This window comes from Triplophysa dalaica, chromosome 14 (assembly GCF_015846415.1).
Source record: "Triplophysa dalaica isolate WHDGS20190420 chromosome 14, ASM1584641v1, whole genome shotgun sequence".
Taxonomy (NCBI): Eukaryota; Metazoa; Chordata; class Actinopteri; order Cypriniformes; family Nemacheilidae; genus Triplophysa; species Triplophysa dalaica.
The window spans coordinates 11,426,125-11,443,008 of NC_079555.1; the positions used below are offsets into that span (position 1 = coordinate 11,426,125).

Genomic DNA, 16,884 nt, shown 5'->3' on the forward strand with positions numbered 1-16,884 from the left:
CAAATCATATATTCATGACAACATAGTGTAAAGCCATTATTAATTAAAATTCAGAAAACACAATAGTGGATTTATACTAGGAAAATTAGGATCATACACTATAGTTACATGGCCACCAGAGGTCAAGGGTAAATAAGGTTGGGTGTGAAATCAAAGCTGACTCTGCCCTCTGCTGGTGGCTTTGTTACACATGTTGGCACACATATTGTCGTCTCTGTCATGTATGAAACGCATCACATTTGTGTAGATTTATTTATTAAAGTTACTTTTGTGCAAGAGTATTACAAAAATGTTTATCATATTGTAACAGTCACAGTCAATGGATTCAACAAGGCTGATGCAAACACCCAGTAAAACCATCAAAAACCCAATTAAACGTTTCTTATAACAAAGCAAGCGTACAGCACACAACCCACATGGAAAGTATGTGTTATTCTCAAAATATGTACTTATATGTTATGTATAAAAAGATTGAACTAGTTACATAAAATACTGTTAATAATCAAAAGTTGAGTTAGACCACCGTTCATTCAAATGCATCTATCATTACGGATTAACAACTGATAAACAACTTGCACGCAAAATATACATGGACAAAAGCAACACTTACAGACGGATGAATTCCTTTCCTTTTTGATCAGTCCCTCAGATTAGTCAAGACCGTCAATGAGCCTCTCCAACCAAAGGAAATACAGTGTATGTAACATCATTTGAACTAAAGTCACGAAAAGGTGTCCTCATGAAGTGAAAAATGTATTTTTAATGTCAAATGAATCAGTTAAACAACACGCTAAGCACTGACTTCCATAGACGGGAACGGATTAGAAGATTTTACTTGGGATTATATTAGTTCCCAGTGAATGACTTCCAATCACAGACGATGCTGTGATTTCTTGGAGGTGAAAAAAGATCTGTTGCAGTGTGAATGTTAAGAAAGCTAGCTGTTCTCAATATACGATTTAGGGGGTGAAAAAAAGACTTAAAAAGTCTTAAACCGTGCACCTCATGTCACTTTCAAAAACACGTCAGTTTGGCCAGGCACGATTCAGGCACCTTATGACTGAAGTCTGCAGACGGCTTCTGTGCTTCAGCATAGTGTTCTAGGCCGCACTTTTGGAAAAAGCTACATTGGAGAAAGAGAGAGAAACAAAACCATTAAACAAATAATACAATATTAAGGAAGACGCTTAATAAATTCTGTAAGTAAATTTAGGATTATATACAGCATACATGACAAAAGGTTGTTTTTCCATGAACAGAATTGCTATTTGTGGAGAACACCGGTAACAGATGGATGGTCAGATAATCAACTATCAACCCAATTTGGATCACCAAATAGCCATAAATGACACGTAGAGCTGTCTAATGATGGATTTTCGTCAGTGTTACTTTTTTGGTAATTTTTTTGTAATTGAGCTCTTCTTACACCAAAGTAGTTGATTGGTACGAAGCCCTCTCTGCCACACAGTGAAGCCCACCACCAGTCCACCCCTTCAGTCTTCTGCAGTATGGTCACCATGTCTCCTTCTTTAAAGCTCAGCTCGTCTGGAGCCTGGGCAGAATATACCCATAAAGCGTACACCACCCCGCTGTTCTCCACACCCATCACTTCCTCCACACCTAAACACAAACACACACCATGAAACTCGACAAGTGCTGGCACATAATGATAGGAAATTAAATGACAGCATTTCAAAATGCTCGGATTACTCACTTGTTCTCTGTTATAAGGGTGTATTCAATTTAATCTCCTCCCAAAAGTTATGAGTTAACGGCATGAATAATTCAGAAATGTTAAGCTCATTGTGACAAGCTATCTATAACTATTAAACACATATTTCAGGCATCATGTCGGATTACATCATCCTCACCTCTTAAAAAGCTCTCGCAATTTTCGAAGTTCACAGCATACGGGTCACATTTCTGTGCTGCCGTGGCTCCATCGCTGTCTGTTACCGCCAAGACCGCTGCTCCGTTCCTCACCAGAAATTCGCACATTCTCAGATCATTACAGGATGCAGCACAGTGAAGGGGTGTCCTGCCAAAAGATAAGAATGTATACATATACTCACACAAATAACCTATATACCTACATACACACTTAAATTAATGAAGCTCACCAGCCATGACTATCTGGAGCGCTGACGTTAGCTCCGATGCGTACCAGGAACTCAACCACTGGGAAGTGTCCACCACAGATAGCATTGTGAAGGGCCGTGATTCCTTCATCATTAGCCAGACTTGGATCACTTATCTATACATGGGGACATACATTTTCTTTCAATGTTGGGAATTACAAAACACGTGTTAGGTTAACATTTAATAATGCACTCCAAAACCATGATCTGGCCATGATTTTCATAATCCAGCCAAGATGAAGCTAAAAATAACTAGTTCACTGCAGGAAACAAACTTTCTGGAAAAGTTCAGTCTGCCCAGTTAACCTCTCAATCTACCATTGGTCCTTTGTCATTATGTAATGGGAAGGGTTCTGGGGCTCCACCTTCTTTGACACGGGATCATTTTTGGTTTATGTTCCACGGATATCAGACATGGAACAACATAAAAAAACAGTAAGATACGAGCAACATGAATACAATGGATTGTCAAATTGCAGAGCAGAGCTTTGTGAATTATTTCTGGAGAGAGATGAAAGCTGATTTCTGCAACAAAGGATGCTCTCTAAAGTTTATTTTGTTCTGTTGAACACAAAGAGAGATTTTTGGATGAATAATAGTTCATGAGATTTCTGGGGCACCGTTGACTACCATAGTTAAAGAATTATTGAATAATATTTTTGTTCCGTTGAACACAAAAGAAAATCTTTTTAAGAATTTAGGAAAAATAACAGTTCTGGGGCACCTTTGACTACCATTTTTTGAAATCTCAGTTGCTAACTAAATATCTTTCTTTGTCTCCAACAGACCAAATAAATGTATGCAGATTTGGAATAACTTGAGGGTGAGCAATTCATTACAGAATTTTAATTTTTGAGTGAAATATCCCTTTAAAGTCCCCGTGAACCAGAAGTTGCGATTGTTTTAATTGTGTATTTTGACCCATTTCAGACTGAAAGGAATTTCTAATGAGAACAATAGTGGGCGTGGCTTTTGTCTTTCTCTTTCTTTTTGAAATGGAACCGGCAGCAGACTGACATTTGAAGGGGAGGAGTTAACGGATTCTCCATCCAAGCCATCTAACATACGTCATTTAAGATGGATAGTCAATACAGGAAGAAAGTGCATTTTCAGATTTTAAAGGGATAGTTCAGCCCAAAACTCCAATTTGCCGTTTATTTACTCACCCTCAGGCCATCCAAGATGTAGGTTTCTTGAGTAGAACCGTAAAGAAGATTGTTTGGTAAATCCGCAGCCCTCTCTGCTTCATATAATGGGAGTATATGGGGTCCGCCTTTCTAAGAGTTCCTAAAGCACATAATACCAAAAAGCGGCTGCTGGCGACATGTTGACGTTTCGTGAAGTTGACCCGCCTGATATTTTCATAAATTTGAACGTAATTTTTTATAATAATAGCCATTAAATTAAAAATGACGTTTAGTTTTATGAAAATATCAAACGATTTGCTTCACGAAACGTCAACATGTCGCCAGGAGCCGCTTTTTGGAATTATGTGCTTTAGGAACTCTAAGACAGGTGGACCCCATAGACTCCCATTACATATAGCAGAGAGGGCTTTATGAAACAATCTTCTTTATGGTTCTACACAAGAAAATATGTCACCTACATCGCGGATGGCCTGAGGGTAAGTAAATAAATGGCAAATTGGAGTTTTTTGCTGAACTAACCCCTTAACTAAATATAATGAGGGCACACATTGATAAAGTTGATAAAGTCCATTGGCTTTGAGGGAAAACAAAATTCCCTCAAAGTAGTTTTAGACCTTAAGAGCCTCTAAAAGAGGCCTCATTTAGTATGATTATGGATGAATAAATACAAACTACCGCAATTACATACACGGATATTAAAATCAAACCAAACCAAAAAAATCGACATGAAGGTTGTGACATACCGCCTGCGCAGCCTTCTGTACAGTTTCTAGTTCTCCTACTAAAGCCCCATCCAGCATCAGTACCAGTGGGCTCAGGTGAGCTTTGCGGAGGCCAGGTTTAGAGGATTTCTTACTCTTCCGTAAGATAGACCGAAGATGCTGTGAAAACAGTCACGAGACTTAATTAAAATATCCCCTTAATAAGAACTTGCGATTGCTGTTTCTGAGCAATATTTATTGTGTGGTCCCTTACTTTCTGATCACATGAGACCTGTATCATAGTGACAGGTACTGAAGCAGCTTTTGGACTCTCTTCTTCATCCGAAGAGCCGCCGCTCTCTGCAATAGGTTCCTCTTTGATGCGGATCCTTTTGTGAAACAGTTTATTGATCATCTGCTTGTATTGGTTGGGCTGGGAAATGGGCAATTCTTTCGAGGGTTGAGAAACTTCAACGGAGCCCCGTCTCTTCAGGGCCCTGGGGAACTCTGAGCGGATCCGTATCAGTTCTTCTACATCAGTGACCATTTCTGCTTCAGGGGCCACCACAGGCTGCAGCCGTGTGGGGCTGAGAGGTCGAGGGGGCATCTTAGGTTCCTCCACCATACTCTCATCTGTTCTAGCAGTCTCCTGTTTCTCCTGCATCTCAAGCTCAGCATCAACATCTGCAGATTGGAGTACTGTTTATGAAAAACAAAAAATTACGTTAATTAAAGTTCAATATAAATATGAGATTGGCCCACATGTGACATTTTGTTACAGGGTACCTTCTCTATAGTATGTAAATTGTCTCTGAGGTTGCTGAGGCTGAGGTGTTTGAACAGGCCGGAAGTACTCTTTGGGCAAGGGAAGAGCTTGCCGGTAAATTCCTGGATTTTGTTCTCCCACTGGATCAGGGGTGTATCTGGTGTCATCTAAAGCATAGGCGGGGTTTTGAAGCCTCATGATGACAGAGAGGGGAATGGGCCTATGCTTGCGGACTCCAGTGTTTGTAGGAGGAATGGAGATGCGGGAGATGATTGGTTGTGGGCCATATAGTGAACTGGGGGTTGAGGGATGATCAGGAGGCACAGCGATACGGGTGTTCCGTGGAAGTGAGCTGTAACAGGGTTGAGGCTAAGAAAGCAAGAAGAAAGGCACGTAAGAAACTGTAACAGCTGTTGCATGTTTAATGTGAATTCTCTATTCTTGTTCCTCATACCTGGAAGGTGTTATTATCCTATAAAAATACATAATGGCTGCCCACTTCTTCAGATGCATTACATCCCAGAAGTAGTTGCCTTTTTCTCCATAGGGGTTTCATAAAAACAGCGATTAAAAATAGGCTTCAAGCCAATGGTTTTTAACTCCATTCCTGGGGACCCAGAGACCTAAACATGTTTTTATGTCTATCTGTGTAAAACATCTGAATTAAATCAACATCCTATGGGCAGAGATTCACAGATTGAACTTAACTCACCAAATAAAAGAGACAGACATTTCTACATTTAGTATCTTTAAAGATGCAATGTGGAGATTTTAGCAGCACTTAGAGGTTCAGTCCACCACTCCCCCCTCCCTTTCAAAGCACTACGCAATGCGCTCTGTAGAGCAGTTTGTCTGTTTAGGGCTCCTGTAGAAACAACATGGTGAATTCTATGTAAAGGGACCCGCGGTGTATGTAGATAAAAATAGCTCATTCTAAGGTACGACAAACATAACGCTTAGTTACGTAAGGTCTTTATACACGTTTGAAGACATCGTCATGTATATTTTATTGCATTTCTGTCAATAGAGCCTTCTTAATTGAAACAACTGCAATAATACCATGTATTATATACACAGTATATATTTCATAAATGTATGTTTATTTTCCTTATAACTCTACCGTTTATACTAATTGTATTTACTGTGAAGCTGCATTGCAAAATTGTGAAATACACTTTTTTTATTATTATTAATATATTAATATTAAATGTTATAAGTTATATATATAATGCTGACCGGCATTGTGTTCTTTGTAGGTTTGTCTTGAAAGATCTATAGACTACTGTTAAAGATCTATGTATCTAGTGAGCAGAAATAATTGGGATTTAATCTCCAGAACAACTGTAAAAGAAACAACCAACCAAGAAGAAATAATGAAAAATAAAGGAGAGAAGGGCCCAGCTGAGAAAGGTGCAGATTGATTTTGTTATAGGGAAAGTGAGAACGAGGAAATGTGAAAAATCAGTTCTGTTAGAAATCTTATTCCAGATTCCTTTCAATCAGTTGTTCCAGGTAACTCAACTGTAGTTATTATTCTAATAGTGCCCTGGGCAAAATGAAACACACAACAAACACTTTTACACACACCCCACAACATTTCCATACCTTCTTAGTGGAAGGAGGAGCGTCCAGGTTTGATTCTTTCCAGTTACTGTTTGGTACAGATGGTCTGATCCATTCATTCTCTGTGGCACAAAGAAAACATTGAGCGAGTGAATGGGCTCCTCACATTTATATGTGCTTACTTTACAGTTAAGGACTTACTGTCGTAGGCGTGGTGAGACTTTCTCTCATATGACACATCCAGGTCTGTCTCGTTCCACTTAGAGGGGTTCTTCTGCTTCTGCAATCCATCGTCTAAAGATGATGATGGAAAGAATCAATTGCAGAACAGTCTTAGTATAGAAACCAACAGAATGTCAATCCATGAAATCAGACAACTAAGCAAACATATAATCGTAGACAAAGAGCAAATAAAAAACATATATACTGCATATTATACCGTATCATGTAATACTCACTACTGTAAATAATAGTGTTGATTCTGATATAAACATAAAGCAATAAAAGCACAAAAGAGGTACAATTGCATTACCCAAGGTTCTGAATGAATGAAAGTTGCGTGGTAGCGTACTGACACCTTGTTGACCGAAAGGTTGAGCTGGCCTGGCACTCGGAGGCAAGGCAAATGTACTAGCTGAAGGCTGCATCATACTACGAGCTGATTTGCTGTCATAGCTGGGACTGGATAAGGCAGTTGGCTCCCCATAACTCATTGATGTCATGCCTAGAGATCTCATGGTTTTGGGAGACATGTTAGGGGGTGTCATTTGGTTGTAGTTAAACCGTGTGTCTGATTTGTCTTTGCGGGACATAAAAGGGGACATCTGCTGGGTTAAAGGATTGGAAGATGCTGTCTTTAATATCATGCTGGATGGTTTGTCCAGGTTAGATTCTGTTCTGCTCATGGTGGAGTCAATGGAGCGTTGGTTGGATTCGGTGGTCAGGCTGCTTGTAGAGGTCTGGGGAAAGGACATGTTGCTCTCATTTCCATTCTTGTTTGCACTATAGAAACTACTACTGCCATTGCTGCTTTTTGGGGTTTTGGGGGTGGAACTCTGCAAAAAGTCAACAAACAAGAGTAAACAATACAATACCAACTTTTGAAAATGATACTGGTACTAGACTCTTTTGAAACTCATAAGGTAGAAAAATATTTAAACTAGAATAAAAACAGCTTGATCTTGTTCTGTAACCTGTGCAGTAGTGGTTTCTACGGTAGGAGTCGCTTCCTGCATAAGAGAGCTGAACTCTCGAGACAGCTCATCTGCCGTGGCCAAAGACGCATTTAGATCATCGTTGATGGACTGAACTAAAACGTAAACACAAAACCTTAAATTAAATGTCATTGATTGTAAGTGGTGAGACTGAAAATAAGAACGCATGTGTAACAGGACATGTTACATTATTGCTTGTAAGTAACATGCCTACATTGTCCACGAACAGGAAATAAGAACTGTATTATGCTTCAGTTATGTTAAAATACTTACAGATAAAGCTACTGGCATAGCTACTTTGGGAGTTCATGGTGTTTGTGTATTCCTGTTCTTGTGACCTCCAATTAACTCAACACGGCCTAAATGCAGGAGAAGATGAATCAGTCACATTGCATGTGAAAGTCAAGCAAGCATAGTAGTAGTACACAACAGAATACTGCAATGTGGTCAGTGTATATACCAACAGATACATGGATTGAGTGTATGAGACCGACTGTATCACATCGACACTATCTGATCAACTTTTTCATTCATTGCAACTGACTTAAGTGGAAATTATGCATTTTAAAGAAGTATTTTTTTTCAGATACTTTGGCCTTCAAGCACGCTCACTTCAAGAAAGTGAGCCTGTAGTGTATTGTAGTAATTTGCTGTTTTCCGTGTGGTTATACATCAGCCAGTTTACTCTTCTGATTTTACTGTACTGACTCATACGACTGAACGAATAACTTAACCCACACGCAGTCAAAATGTTGCTGTAGGTCTGAGGCTTTTTATGTGTGAAGAACATTATATATAACAAAGAATAAAATCTGTTATAACATGTTAGTGTGGCCTTGTGATATTGAATGATTTATTAAAAACATTAAGCTAATATTTGGAATTGAGAGGGAGGGGTGCATAGTTTTGCCAAGTTATAGCCTAAATAATATCGTTTATGTAAACTAACCAATTAAAAAGAATAATTTGCTTAGGCAAAATAGCATTTTCTTAAAAATATTATTATTTCAAAGCAGATCATAACTACAAAATCATATTCTTATGTTTATATTCACTATAGACAATTTTGCAAGACGTCAACAAGGTTCTAAAGCATTTTTAACACTACACTACACAAACATTAGACAAAATACAACCAAAAGAACATTAAGGATGGAATCAAAATCATTATTCATATATGTGAAATTAATAAACAGTGACATTCTAGCAAAACAGTCTTTACATACAATTCCATGATTATTATTGACTTTTTAGGCCAGTAAATTGTAAAAAACACTATTTTATTCATGTCTGCTAATAAAAATAATTTACTGCCATTGAATAAATGGTTTTTGCATCATCAGCCGTAATGTTTACAGACAAGAACTAAAGGTGCTGACCACAAGCTACAGTCTCTACTAACTTACTTGTTATCCACAGGTTATGAACTTACACACAGACATCATCCAGGTGACCCTGCTGCCCTCTAATTCTGTCACAATTTTCTTCAAGACCTCTTCCCTCCTTCAGACACACCCTTTATCCAGTCTGACTATAATCTCTAACTCTCATTTACAGTTCAGCATTTATTAACCCATTGGCATGATTCACCTTTGTCTGACTGATAGTTTAGGACTTTCGTTAAAGTGTTTTTGCACTCTTGTCTGGAAGAGAGTTGGAATGCAGTGAATTTGAGAGTGACAGGAGTTATTAATAACTCTCGGGCATGGTGATAAGAAGACCTAGTCCGTTTTGAGCCAGAGGCATGAAGCAAAATACAAAGCTAGCAATGCTTTCTACCAGCAGATTTAGGTGTGGTGGCAAAAACCACCTGTCCTTGTTCTCTATTTTAACACACTTTCCCAATCAGATTCTTTGAATGCTCTCTGTCTGTCGTTACATGCGCGATACGGCTTTCCAGGTAACATGTTATTCATTTGCATCCCAATCTATTTATCTCTAGTACAGTATACATTTATGAAGTATGTAAACAGGCTTAATCCTGTAATTGTTAACTTAAACTATGCAGACAAAATTTCACAGCAACCACAATAACTAATAATTCATAAGTGAGATTAAAACGATTTTGTCCAAACCTCTAGGACATTCTTACAATTATCTCATGAGTGTACAGGATTTTAAACATCTAAGGAATGTTTTCTTGCAGAAATGTGTTTCTCAAATATAAGACAGTAGTGTCTGAAAGAGAGCATGCATGACATATTTAAGACATTACAATATCTCATGCATTGACACCATAAACGTATATTTTTAAGAGAGCAAGGGTGTGTTGGAATCTGACTGATAAGAACAAACAGAGGCATGAGTTCAAAAATAGTTACAGCTTTAGAATTTATGCAGGGCCTTGCCAAAGTAGTACTGTAATGATTTATTATTAGCAGGACATTCACCGGATTGAAGGGATACTTCACCCAAAAATGAAAATTGTGTCATCATTTACTCTGCTTCAAGTTATTCCAAATCTGTATAAATGTCTTTGTTATGATGAACACAAACAGATCTTGCCCCCCATTGACTTCCATAGTAGGAAAAATTACTTTATAACTTACGTCATTTATTTACGTTTTAAAGAATGTAGGACATGTGGGGCACTTTTGACTACCATTGTATTTTTTCCTACTACGGTAGTCAATGGAGGGCAAAATCTGTCTAGTTATATAAGCATTCTTCCAAATATCTTTCTCTCTGCTCATCAGAACAAAGAAATGTAAACAGATTTGAAACAACTCGAAGGTGAGTAAATTATGACAGAATTTTCATTTTAAGTATAAAAATCAATCACACAAATACTGCATAACAAGACTGAACACTGTTGAGGTAAGTAAACTAGTACTACAAAAGTGTATTGTGTGTGTAGTCCTGCTAACTAATAATTTTCACTTACAATGAAAACCTTTATTATTATACAGATTAAATGATGCTTGTATTACAACACCTTGAGGATAACAGACCTAATGTTTCTGCACAGCTAGAATAATGGGCAAATTTGAAAAGTATAGAGAAAGTTGATATTTTAGGAGGGGGTGGACTGGAAAATAGTAATTCCTACTAATGTCCCCACCTTACATGGACCATTGAGTTACTGCAAAAGAATTCTGTACCTCACCCTATTGTTACTCTTAATTCACAGCTAAACCGTGGGAGGAATCATTTCCTGGTTTCAAGCTAGTACTTGACTGAAGAATCGACAAAAAAATACCAGATGCAAAAACATGAGCCTACAAGTACTATAGTAGGCCTACACTACATACACCTGTAGCATTAGAATACATTGTAAAACTATCAGCTAAATTTGGTTTAGATGGACTGTAGTAAGATTTTGGATTGCAACATAAAATTACAGCAGGATTAGGGAGTGTCAGGTTATTTTCAAACAATGTAGCCCCACCACAGAAGACTGTATGACTATACCCTGTTACTCATCCAAATACCATGGCTGGGTTATACAGAAGTGTAAGACTCACAGATCTCGCTCCCCTTTACTACCAATGCTGTTTTTTAGAGAATGTATTGTTTGTGTACAGCCCTGCCCTAAAGGCACTCCAAAGAGTCTACACAGATTTGCATGCAATAACATTTGCTTGTGGAATCTCTCAACTCTTCAAAAGTCTGAACTTAATGTTCCTTGTGAATCAAACAAGATGACAAAATCCAGAAACAGTAAAGCAGACTAGAACAGGCCTTCATGATTCAACTGTCATGCAAATGCATGTCTTTATAGAGTACATTTATGGATCAGTGAGCCAGCTGAGAACGTGTTGCAGCAGGACAGGAGTTAGACAGATATGCAGTTTAGCTGGTTCCGATAGCATTTATTCAGATGATAGGTCAGCCTTGCATGTTAGAATTGGGCCTGTTCCCATCGCTGCTCAAAAGTGACACGAAGGTGCTCATTATTAAACCTGCTTAGGTAAAATGTACAATGAAGCAGATTGTTGATCAAGACATCTGGTGCACGTTTCAAAAATCGAACCATTAAACATTTAATCAGATGAATCATGGCTTTATTATAGTAAACATTATGGGGCAGTTTCCCAGACAGGAACTAGTTTAAAACAGGACCAGGCCTTGGTTAAATTAGGATATTTAAGTCGCTTTTAAAAACATATTTTACAAAAAAATCATAACTGGTGGGCATCTTGAGCCTAAACAATCACACTGATCTATTTTAAGATATGTCTCTGCAAGTTGTTTTCGATTAAGACACTCTAACATTTAAGTAAAAAAATTAAGCCAACATAAAAAAATTATGCAACCTGATACTCAACTTATATTATTTTATTCTTCAAAGTAATGATACTTTGTTTAGCTAATTTAAAAAAGTTTTTTGTTTATGTAATGCTAAATGTCTTCTTTTTCTAATAAAGATATAATTGTCACACAAATCACTGTTGTTCAGGCAATTAATATATTTCTGTTGTTTGATTGAAAAATGTCAAATTACTAAAATGACATTTTCCAAGTCTTTTAAGTACTGTTAAATATAAAAATAAACAAATGTATTTGTCTTTTACTACAATTTAAATGTTCTCTGCCTCAAACAGACCCAAAAATGGATCAAATAACTGTTTAAACAGCTTGTGTTCAGTGTTTATTTACAGGCCTTACCTTTGTGTCATGCACTTACATCTCAACACTGAACACTCAAGTCTCAACCATGGTAACAATCAAAAACCATCATTCATTATAAGAACTCTAAACTCAACAGATAACAAACAGTACAACAATATTAAAGCAAAAATTAAGCCAGCAAGAACTAAAACATTAATCTTTAAAAGAAAAACAAATAAGAAACACAGAATTGAACGTGCTGCAATGCATCTTGGGAACTTTCAAACTCTTGCACTATTGCTTGTTCAGATTACATTGTTTTGTTAGTTGGGCAAACTTTCTGACGCATTTTGGCCAAAAACTTGAGAAACTAAGTCTAGTCAACAGAATAATCTTTGTAAGAAACATGCTTAGGCTAATTTTGTTCAGTATATGCAAAACAAGTTCAAGTTACTTTGTAGGGTGAACATTTTGCAAATTGGATTTTTTACAGTGTAGGCTTAAGCCCTGTCCGGGAAACCGCCCCTAAGTAATAGTGTCATTTGATTTTGATTATTGTTTTGATTTGTATTACCACAGTGTCAATTTGTGGTTATTATGGTTTTAGAATTAATAAACCTAAACAAATATAATTATTGTTTTATTTATTATATGTCTAGCATAGTTAAACCATATGGATAATGATTCAAGATGCTAGAGTTTATTGTACAGGGAACACAATAAACAGCCCAAGACACAGACAGCACAGTACACAAAAATGCAATATACAAGATAACACTAAGAATAATTATAGAAGTAGGCCGACACAATAAGTCTTTTACGTTTTACACAAACATGTTTGCAAATGTAACCATGTCTATGTAACAATGTTACAAAAAAATCTGGTACGTTGACAGTTCTATGCTGTTTATTTTGGGGACTGTTACTGTAACGTTATACATTCTAACCAACAATATTACAATACTGAATTATTATCAACACAAACAGACTTTTAAGTAAATCAAAGACATCTTTCAAGTTATGTAATGAACCTCCGAATGCGAGATGGTTTTAAATAGCAGTTTTGTTCTGCCCTGTCCCCTCCGTGCTCTTTGAAAACATCTGATTCCCATTAACTTACAGAAGAGACTGGCCTCGTACATGCCCTTACAAAGACGACTTAAAAACATCGAACCACAGCGTACTCTTTATTTTAAAATATATATTTAAAAATGCAACAAGTTCGCTTTGTAATGGCCTAACGTAATGGTCGCTACACAATCGCCTCGTCTGGTCAAATAACAACGTTAAACTGTTATCCGAAGTCTGATTCAGTTGCACACAGAGATCAAATACACTTCTGTACCTTGAATAGTTGTAATAGTTTTGAAGTTTTCGTATCGTATCTGCTATAATGTAGTCCCGGCAGCAAAGATGTGTTACATGGCTTCGTGTAAAACGTTTCAATGGTGTTTAACTCTCGCCTGTAAAGTTTTGATATATCGTTCACAGTCCAGCCCACTGTCTCTCTGAAACCCGAGCTATGTAACGTTAGGTGTTTCGATCGCACAGCTGGTGCAGGTAAACAATGCGCTGCGACGCCAAACAGAACAGATTTCTTTTACTTGTTACTTATTTTATACAAATAATTTCATAAATATTTTCATTTTTAGCGATTTGGAATGTATTTCACAAAAACTATATATATATATATATAAGAAACAAACGAAGGATAATTTAAAAAGATAGATGAACTATCTAAACAGAGGAATACCGCAATTATATTTTCCCTAAAATCATAAAAACGAAATAATTCGGGAATTCCTCTCATGAATATTCATATTGCGTCATTAATATTAAGCACTGCATCGTGACTAGACGTGCGTGACTCAGTCCCGCCTCATCAGATGACGCATTTCCTCCAAGATGGTTGTCGGTGCCTTTCCAATCGCAAAGCTGCTCTATGTGGGCATACGACAATTGAGCAAACCGCTGGCTAACAGGATAAAAGCAGGTGCTCGCCAAAGTGAATTCTTCAAGAATTATATCTGCCTTCCGCCAGCTCAAGGTAAAATGACATTTGAAGAGGCTATTCTGGTGTAACGATGTGATGTCTGTGCATGCTAAAGGTGTCTGTAGGCGGTTCAATGGAGGAACAACGCAGCCAATAGGTGTTCTCCTGCGCCGATATTTAGCCAATGACGACTGCTGCGGTGTGGTCATTTGGTGAATTTAACAACTGTTGTATCCGTAGACCAATGAGGTAGTAGAACATTCATGCGCTCGAACAAATAAGGTTCGAGTTTGTTTGAAAGGGGCGTGACTCATCGTGTCATTGACAGCTCAGCTAGTAACTGAAAGTGCCTGCTTGTAGCTAAATTTGTACCACCAATGTCACGATGTCTCACAATTCATTTGATCTTGTATGATGGCTGTAAAATTTAAGTAGTCCATAAAAATAAAACAATGATTGAACGTTCTCTGACATGTGTTTAAGTTATTGTGTATTGCCCTTGTGTTTCTTAACGTTGCTATGCTAATCAGTTTTACTTAGGTCACAGCACACAGTAGTATCAAGGTGTGGCGCTTATGTATTTATTTTCCAATTTCTTAGTGAACTGCTCAAAAATCCACCAATAATTCTCTACTGTTTGTCATGTTTCCTCTTGTAGCGTACCACTGGATTGAGATGAGAACCAAAATGAGGATCATGGGTTTCCGTGGCTCTTCCATCAAACCCCTGAATGAAGACGCAGCTGCCGAGCTTGGAGCGGAGCTGCTCGGTGAAGCTATTATTTTCATCATCGGTGGAGGCTGTATGGTGCTCGAATATTCCCGACAGGCAGCCAACTCCAGGCGCAAAGAAGAGGAACTAACAGAAAACATGAATAATCTCCATACACAACTAGGGGAGCTTGCACTAGCCACAGAAACCATGGACGCCCAAATCAGAGAGATTAATAGACTTCTATTGTCACTTCCAAGTTCAGCTCCAAGTAGCAAATAACAATATGCATTACTAAAGTCAGTAACCAAAAAGAGTAAGGACGGAGACTATGGAGTTCATGAAGACATCTGAGTCTTGGTGCAGCACTGCCATATACACATACATATTAATTGTAGACCCAGCCATCCACACACAGAGAGCCCTTAGTGAAGCCTAAACATCAAGCTACGGGCAGATAATGATTCTTTAGGTTAACTGTTGCTGCAAAAAGCTGGGCTTTGAAAAATAAGGAAGAAACCAGAGAACGCTCTGTCAGTGTGTGATGTGTTTGCCCACCAGCATACCATTGAAGGTTGCATGATTGAAATAAGTCAATTTCAAATAAAACCTCTAGTTATCGGATCATACTGTCTAGCCATTTTTTAGTTTTGGGCCACTTATTACATTACACATTAGAATCTGTTTAAACGTGATTTGATATCATTTCAAGCTTTGTTTTCCTCTTTTTAATCAAATAGACACAGATTCCAGGGAAATGGTGTTGATACATTTTGGCTTTAACATGAATTTGGGGTTGAGCATTGATTTTCTTGCTGTGACCAGCAATCCCCTAAAGTGATCTGAAAATGCACTTTGAGTTGTGAATACTTGAATGACATTCCATATAATAAATATGGAAGTGTCTCTCAAACTAGGATATAGAGACCCTGTCTCTGAATGTTCTGCAAGAAAGTCCCCATTGCAGTAAATGACTGATGTGTTCAATATGGCATGTGTACATTGGTGTATATTTATAATTGTAAAATAAAAGTGAAATATTCTATAGTTGTTTTTGTATCTTGTATTAAAATGATGAAAGAAATTGTGGTTGTTGAATGCTGTTCTCCATTTTTTAGCATAAAAGAATGTATTGATATTATTGAAAGCAAAGTAAGTAAACAAAACAATCGTCTATCTTGACGTTAAGTTCATATTTCTAATGGGATGAATGATACTATTTTATAGCATCAAGTCCACATACTAATCTCAATTGGCCTGTAAAGAAATTGTGTTGGCATCTAATTTCAAGCGTTGAAGGTAAACCTTAGATCAAAAGTTCGAACAGTGAAAAAAGAGTTGTGTTCGACACTAGATGGAAGCACTGATACACTTTTTGTGATACACAATCCATTTGTGCACAAAGAAGGTTGTGCAGAGTTGTTGTCTTGTCTAGTATTTTCACCTTATGTGATAAGTTACTGATATTTCCTTTCTACATTAAGTTTGCATCAAGAAAGGTGTACGGATATTTGCACCACTGAGAGTGATGTTGATCTTGGTCGATGGTGTTTGTGTGGCGAGTCAGAACTTAATGATGTAAATGTGGCACATTTTATAATTATATTATATAAATGTTGCTAAATTTATACACTTGTAATGATGAAAGCGGAATCCACACTGAGATACTGTACTGTACTGTACTGTACTGTACTGTACGTGAAGTATTTCTTAAATGTGATTGTATTTGTAGTACCACAAATGGCCTGTAGATGTAGAATTTGTGTGACTGAGAGACGACAACTCTGTGGTTGTGCACACACTGTCATCACTGTACAGATCGTTTTGCAAAAACACTGTTTAAGTTATTCTAGTTTTTCTAAATGGCAATTATTACGTCCACTGTTAAAGTGTGTGTTTGACCTTTGTTAGGTTTTGTTTAAACTGTGGTTTAATATATGCTTAATATGCTTAATACTCTTCAAAAACACTGATAAGAGACGTTTTGATTGTTTTTTTTGTAAATCTGAAATGTTTTTTTCATGATTAAACAAAATGTTTTTCGGTTTTAAGTAAGTACATTTTTCTGGATGATGAAATATTGCCTATATTTAATCCTC

At 37.3% G+C, this 16,884-nt stretch overlaps 2 protein-coding genes across 2 annotated transcripts; one reads left to right on the forward strand and one right to left on the reverse strand.

Moving 5' to 3' along the window:
• Positions 1-233: 233 nt before the first annotated feature.
• Positions 234-13,583, reverse strand: ppp1r13l (protein phosphatase 1, regulatory subunit 13 like). The gene is made up of 13 exons (XM_056766741.1): positions 13,427-13,583; positions 7,804-7,889; positions 7,510-7,625; positions 6,849-7,371; positions 6,518-6,610; positions 6,359-6,438; positions 4,774-5,122; positions 4,262-4,686; positions 4,030-4,167; positions 2,121-2,254; positions 1,872-2,038; positions 1,427-1,620; positions 234-1,123 (listed from the first exon to the last, which is right to left on the reverse strand). Exons 2-13 carry the CDS (start codon positions 7,838-7,840, stop codon positions 1,088-1,090), a joined length of 2,292 nt encoding a protein of 763 aa, XP_056622719.1. The 5' UTR covers positions 7,841-7,889; positions 13,427-13,583; the 3' UTR covers positions 234-1,087.
• A 394-nt stretch (positions 13,584-13,977) lies between these two features.
• opa3 (outer mitochondrial membrane lipid metabolism regulator OPA3) lies at positions 13,978-15,832 on the forward strand. Its single transcript, XM_056766399.1, has 2 exons — positions 13,978-14,128; positions 14,733-15,832. Exons 1-2 carry the CDS (start codon positions 13,987-13,989, stop codon positions 15,065-15,067), a joined length of 477 nt encoding a protein of 158 aa, XP_056622377.1. The 5' UTR covers positions 13,978-13,986; the 3' UTR covers positions 15,068-15,832.
• Positions 15,833-16,884: the final 1,052 nt, after the last annotated feature.